We start from the raw sequence: 6,044 nt of genomic DNA on the forward strand, positions 1-6,044 counted from the left end.
TCCTGATCTCCAGCTTTTGAGTTAGAGTTCAGTGACTGGCAGCTGCTTTCCTCAGAGCTCTGTAACTGTACGGGAACTCCAACAAGAGTGCAACTGTCCTGTGTATCAGTGTCTGGTTCAAATCCGGTCAAATTGTTTAAAAAGAAATCACAGGGGAGGCTTTTAACGAACATGTTTTCATCCTCGTCATCATAATCTTCATCATCACTGTCGTCCCCGGCCACCTCCTCCTCCGAGCAAGACTCATCTGGTCCGTGGATAGGTGAGGTCATGTAAGGCAAGCTGAGGGATTTAGTGTGTCGGCTGTTTATGTCGAGGCTGAGCGGTCTGTGTGGATTTAACTCGGTCGGACTGAGAGCTTCAGGGCCCGTCTGCAGGTGTGTATGGAGCTCTGCAGGATGATGCGAAGGCGGAGCTTGCACCATAACTTCATACTCATCGTCTGAGTGGCCGGGAGGTTCCACGGAGAACTCGTTCACCTAACGGGTAAAGAGAGAGAGGAAGTGAAAAGGAAGTTGAAGGTAGAGATGTTTATATTTTCTCTTGTGCAAACCTTCTATCTGTTACCTCAAAGAAAATGGGTTAAGAAATATGTTCCACCTTCAAGTACCACTCACACCCTGCAGATAAACAACACACACCTGGTAATGGACACTGCAGTCCATGTGGTCCAAGACGCTGCAGTCCATTTGGTCCAGAAATTCAAAGTTATCTTGGACGTAGCCGGACAGCCCCAGGTCGTCCCCCTCCACTTCAGTTGAGTTGAGAATGTCGGAAGTATCAGACACATCGTCATCGTCATGCTGTGTCTCCTCGGGCACCCCTTTCACCTCTTTCATGTCTGTAAATGAAACACAGGCTACGATTAGAGATGAGCTTCCATGATTTACATCCACAGTCAATGCAACAGAATACATTTTAAGAATGTTTAATTTAAAAGAAATCACATTTTACGGTAAGTAATGGTCACTATCACATTACAAAGACATCAGATGTATCATACATTTTGTTGTATTTAATTTCAAAATGGTTATCTAGTGTTTGTAATTTGATTTATTTGATTATCTATTAATCACTTAAAGAAGAACTTAACAGCCCCTAAATATTTTGTTTTCTTGTTAGCAGTCAATGAGCGAAACAGAATTTTCTTCTCATATATTTTCATATGTTGGATTTTAATGGTGAACAGATTTTCGAGGTGAATGTATCCAGAAATTGAGAAAATAAACTTTGGTTTAACAAAAATGCATTTTTTTTTTAATCCCTTTTATCATGTTTTCTATTTTTTAATAATCTTATGACCCTCAGATTCACCCCTGACCCAAAGGATATTCATAAAATAATTGATATTGAAAACAACCATAAGTTAAAGCCCTGTTGTTTACAATAAAGAAGATTATGGTTCTGAAATAGGTGAAATTACCCATGTAATCATTCTGGTCTTCATCGACAGCAGCTTTATCATTATCTTCATCAGTGTTGGAGTTGAAGCTTTTGACTCGCTGCTCTCTGGACACACCTCCCATCACCAGCTCCGGCTTCAATCCACATTCTTCTCTGACCTCTTCCTCTTCCTCCTCTTCCTCCTCTTTCTTTTCGCCACCTTCTTCCTCCCCACCAATACCAGCTGCCTCTGCATCCACGACTTCTTTCCTGTCAGTCACTTTCCCCTTGTGCATTATCTCCTCTTCCTCAACCTTTTTGCCTTCTTTCACCTTCCTTTCGATCACTCTGCTTTCCTTCCTCTCTGCCTTCTCTCCTCCCTCTTTACCTTCCACCCTGTCCCCTCCATCCTTATCCTTGCCACGGTGGATGACCCTATCGCCCCCACCCCCTTGCAGCACCCCTAATGCGAGGTTAGAGGTGATATGCAGGGGCACGGTAACCATGGTGGGCCCTGTGATGTGCATGGCTGCTCTTCGGCCTACTTTAGTGGAGAGTCCTGGCGATCTGGACTGGAGAGTCTCATTGCCTGTGATTACTAAACCTTCAGGGTCGAGGGCTGTGTAGGTGCCCTGGGTCCCTGCTCCCCCGCTTACTAACCCTGTTCCCCTGCGGTAGGTTACAGCATATTCGCTGCCACCCATTGCACCGGTGGATACTGTGACATCCAAGCCAGACTGTGGGGAGGCGGTGACGAGGGGAGACACGGAGTTGTGGGTGGAAGGAGGGCGCTGTGCAGAACGTCTGCAACCTGGAATGATAACACACAAAACTAGTAACTTACCCTTAACTGACCCTTCAGCAAAACTACCAACAAGTAATACATATATATTTATAGATTCATTCTAGAGTTAAATTAGAGTTAAATATTAGTTTCTTCTATTGTTGAAATATTCATGATGTTTATTGTTCGGAGAAATTCAGTGACAAGAGCAGTACCATCATTTGGATAGGGATTGCTGCTGAGGGAGTCCATGCTTCTTGCTGGTCTCAAAACAGGCCTTTCTTTCTCTGGAACATATGGAATATGGAATATATAATTATTATAATTATTGTAGAAAATAAAGTAAATGAAATACATTTTAACAGAAAATTTTAACAGAAAACATCAAGTTTAGGAGCAATTGCCAAGACTAATAACCATGCTATGGTTTTGTACCTTTGGATGACTGTTTGTGTCTCCGTCGTGGGTCGTGGAATCGTCCTCCGATGTTGAAGATGGACATCCACTTCCTGCCTTTAAGAGATCCTTTCCTCCTGAAAGAGACACAGACATTCACAAGGAAAATGAAATACCATTCAACTAAAAAGAGTATTATTTCACCACAAACATTGTACACTAGTAAGTCAGTTTCTCTGTGTGCCTGCTTTGTAAATAAATATCACTTTGGCCACTCAGACTTCTAGAGGATGGACCAGATGATAATTACTGACCAATCAGAAAAAGGATTAGTCTACTCACTTGTCTGTGCCTTCAATAATGGAGTGGTAGGGTCTTATTGGTAGAGGACCGTCTCCTGGACTGATGTTACCAAAGTTGGGGTGTGGAGGAGAGGTTTTGAAAAACCCTTCTTCCGAACTGGACGCTGCTGTCGGGGAGGGGAGGGACTTCCTCCTCTCATTAGACACACCTGAATACAGCAGAAATAAGTCAGTGATGTGGCAAAGGCAAGTGCATATGTGTGTTGATTCAAGACTTCTAAATTGCTGCCCAAAATGGCAGTTCAGTCTCATTATTATCAGGCTGCTGTGTTACCTTGTTCAGGAAACAGCTGAGGGACGTGTGTGAGGATGAACTCCACCACGATGGACTGAACCCTGACCTCCATGAAGGCTGCTGTGCCGTTAAACCCAGACGCCTCAATGTCCTTCGACCTTAACATACAGATTTATTGATAGATTGACTAATTGTTGGGAGGAAGAATGGAAGAAATTAGATCTATACTTGAAGGGAAGAAGCAAGGATGACTAAATTAAATGCTGGAAAAAATGAAAGAAAGAGGGGAAGACAATGAAAGAATGAAAGAGGGGATGAATGAATGGAAGGAGACAAGACAACATCCAATAATTTCATTTCTCTCTTAAAGAGAAATCTTAAGAATGAATACACAAACAGCTTGTGTATATTTTCCAGCAGAGTCAGGGCAGATTGTGGTTCAGTGTCTTGCTCAGAGGCACTTCACCAGAGAGATAATGATGCGTGTAAGGGATCTAAGCACACCTGAGCAGGTTGGGGGCCCAGACAATGGCCAAGTTCCTGGCGTGCATGTTGGTCTCTGAGGAATATGAGGCCATTCTGACAAGATGGCGCATCAGAAACTCCAGAGTCCTGATGGAAAGAAAGTAAAGAGTTAAAGAGAAAGTAAACACTTAAACATGGTCAATCATGTATTTATATGTTAATGATCTTGTAAATTAACATAATTTAATCATTATTATAAATCATATCATAAGGGGTTGCAGCAGACAAAATCTGAGATCTATTGTATATTCCTGTAGGTGAAGTATAATCCCCCAATGTCTCCCTGTAGAGCACTTAAATCTATGTATACAGGAAGCTGTCAATCTGAACAAAGAGGCAGGCAGACTGCATGTAGACACTAAATATTCTCCTAAATGATGTGGACTACCTAAACTAATCCAACCTAATCTTAAAGCAAAATTATCTAACAAAATGTAAGGGCACCAACAGGATGGTATAACCACAGAGAAATACAGACTGGCACTGGTTTCTTCTTGCAGCCAGAAAGGTTTTTATGCTGGCTTAGTTTGTAAAATGAGGTCAGTAAAAGAGCCACTCAGTGCAGCAGAGGACTGTACCTGTAATGTGGTATTGGTAGTTCTTTCAACACATCTCTGATCTTTACCAGCCTATCCTCCTCCAGCTGGATGGCCACAGCCTCCTGTAACACAGACGTATCTTAGTACAATTTATCACAGTTTTTGGATAAGTAAATATTTTATTTAAATTAAATTATTGTTGGAAATATGCAGTGGTGCAACGTAATGTACTAATATGCTGCATGTACAGTGTGCTGTACAATTTTGACATACATGTACTTTACTTGAGTACTTCCATTTTATGCTACTTTATACTTTTACTGGACTACATCTTAGAGGGAATTATTGCATTTTTTACTGCTACATTTACAGTCATTGATATTTACTAGTACTAGTACTAGTTACAATACTCATATGATATGATGCAGCACTATACTGCTGATCTACCCAGTAGTAAGTAGTAGTCTTGTTCTCCAGATGTATAAAAACATGTTTGTTTGGTTGAAACCCAACAAATGTCACATCATTGTGATTTTAATAGTTTTTTGTGCAGCTTTTACTCATGTGTATTCATTAGTGATAAACATAGAATAATGTAATATTCTATAATAATACAAAACTTTGACAGGAGCCATTTTGCATAATGAGTGCTTTTACATTTGATACCTTAATTATGTTTTGTTAATAACAGTCCAACATTTTACATTTAAGACTTTTAAGTATTTTCAGACTATGGAATTTCTACTTTGACTTATGTAAAGCATCTGAGTACTTCTTCTACCATTATAAATATGGCACATATAGTCTCTAGTAATTCTTTATTTGCATATAAAGAACTGTTGCAAAAAACAGTGACCATATGTGTCTATGTTAACTGGGGGATCTGGACTTATATATTCCATACTTTTCAAAGGATCATGCATTTGATCTGTCTGATACACTCCATGAACATGCAAGAGGGGGGAAATTGTGTGCAATGTTTGTGTGTCTGAGCTACTCACGGCAAACTTGTCATACAGCTGGTACGTGAGCAGAGGGTTGGGCAGCTCTCTGAAATAAGCTTTACACAAAGAGCTGACACAGTGGATGTCCTGCAGGTACAGATCTTTGTTCAGGTCTGGACTGTTGTCGGTCTCAAACTCACCCCTGGTTGTGTGCACACATAGAGTTCACTTTAGAGTACATCAACACAACACACACACGTTCATATAGAGTATACAGTTACAGATACAGGTTCACACAAAGACGCGACTTACCGTAGTTTCTGTATGTTGGACGACACTCCGGACAACCTGTAGATTCCATCCACGATTCCATGAGTCTCAACAAACTCGCTGCAGCATCGCAGCACCAGAGGAACTGTGGGAAACAGTCAAATAATGAAATGAACAATAATATAGGGAATAATAATTAAAATATTCAGTTTGTTAACTTTGTATATGGACATACACCTTCAGTTTTAATGTATTTTGTCTGTATGTTTCTTAGATGATAGTCAGGTAGTCCTTTTTATGACACATATGTCAGAGAAAGACAAAAAAAATACCCTTACAGTGCAATCGCATCCCTAACAACACGGACACCCAAGGAAGTGGTCAAAACATCATGTAGGGTAAAAAGAAGCTGACTTTAATGATTCTCTGACATTTGCCATGAATTTCCTACTTCTTGTTTTGAGTGAAATGTCTCAAAAACTTTGGTATGGATCGGTACAGACGTCCATGTTCATGTTCTGGTCTATGGCCAAATACCCACAAAAGTAATGAATCAGCCTCAGCTGTACTTTCTATTTATTGCTAATGAGCAAATCATGGCTGTCA

General features: G+C 40.6%; 1 protein-coding gene across 1 annotated transcript in view; it reads right to left on the reverse strand.

The window, feature by feature from the left end:
* Positions 1 to 6,044, reverse strand: part of si:dkeyp-68b7.12 (rho GTPase-activating protein 30) — a gene marked incomplete in the record, with an annotated part of 11,158 nt that overhangs the window by 3,266 nt on the left and 1,848 nt on the right. The window contains 11 exon segments of the mRNA XM_035671334.1: positions 1 to 479; positions 642 to 841; positions 1,424 to 2,194; positions 2,383 to 2,454; positions 2,603 to 2,700; positions 2,906 to 3,074; positions 3,200 to 3,318; positions 3,665 to 3,772; positions 4,264 to 4,346; positions 5,226 to 5,370; positions 5,481 to 5,583. Of these exon segments, the coding sequence (XP_035527227.1) occupies positions 1 to 479; positions 642 to 841; positions 1,424 to 2,194; positions 2,383 to 2,454; positions 2,603 to 2,700; positions 2,906 to 3,074; positions 3,200 to 3,318; positions 3,665 to 3,772; positions 4,264 to 4,346; positions 5,226 to 5,370; positions 5,481 to 5,583 (2,347 nt within the window).

Source organism: Morone saxatilis, unplaced genomic scaffold, assembly GCF_004916995.1.
Source record: "Morone saxatilis isolate NCDOM2014 unplaced genomic scaffold, NCSU_SB_2.0 Contig23, whole genome shotgun sequence".
NCBI lineage: Eukaryota > Metazoa > Chordata > Actinopteri > Moronidae > Morone > Morone saxatilis.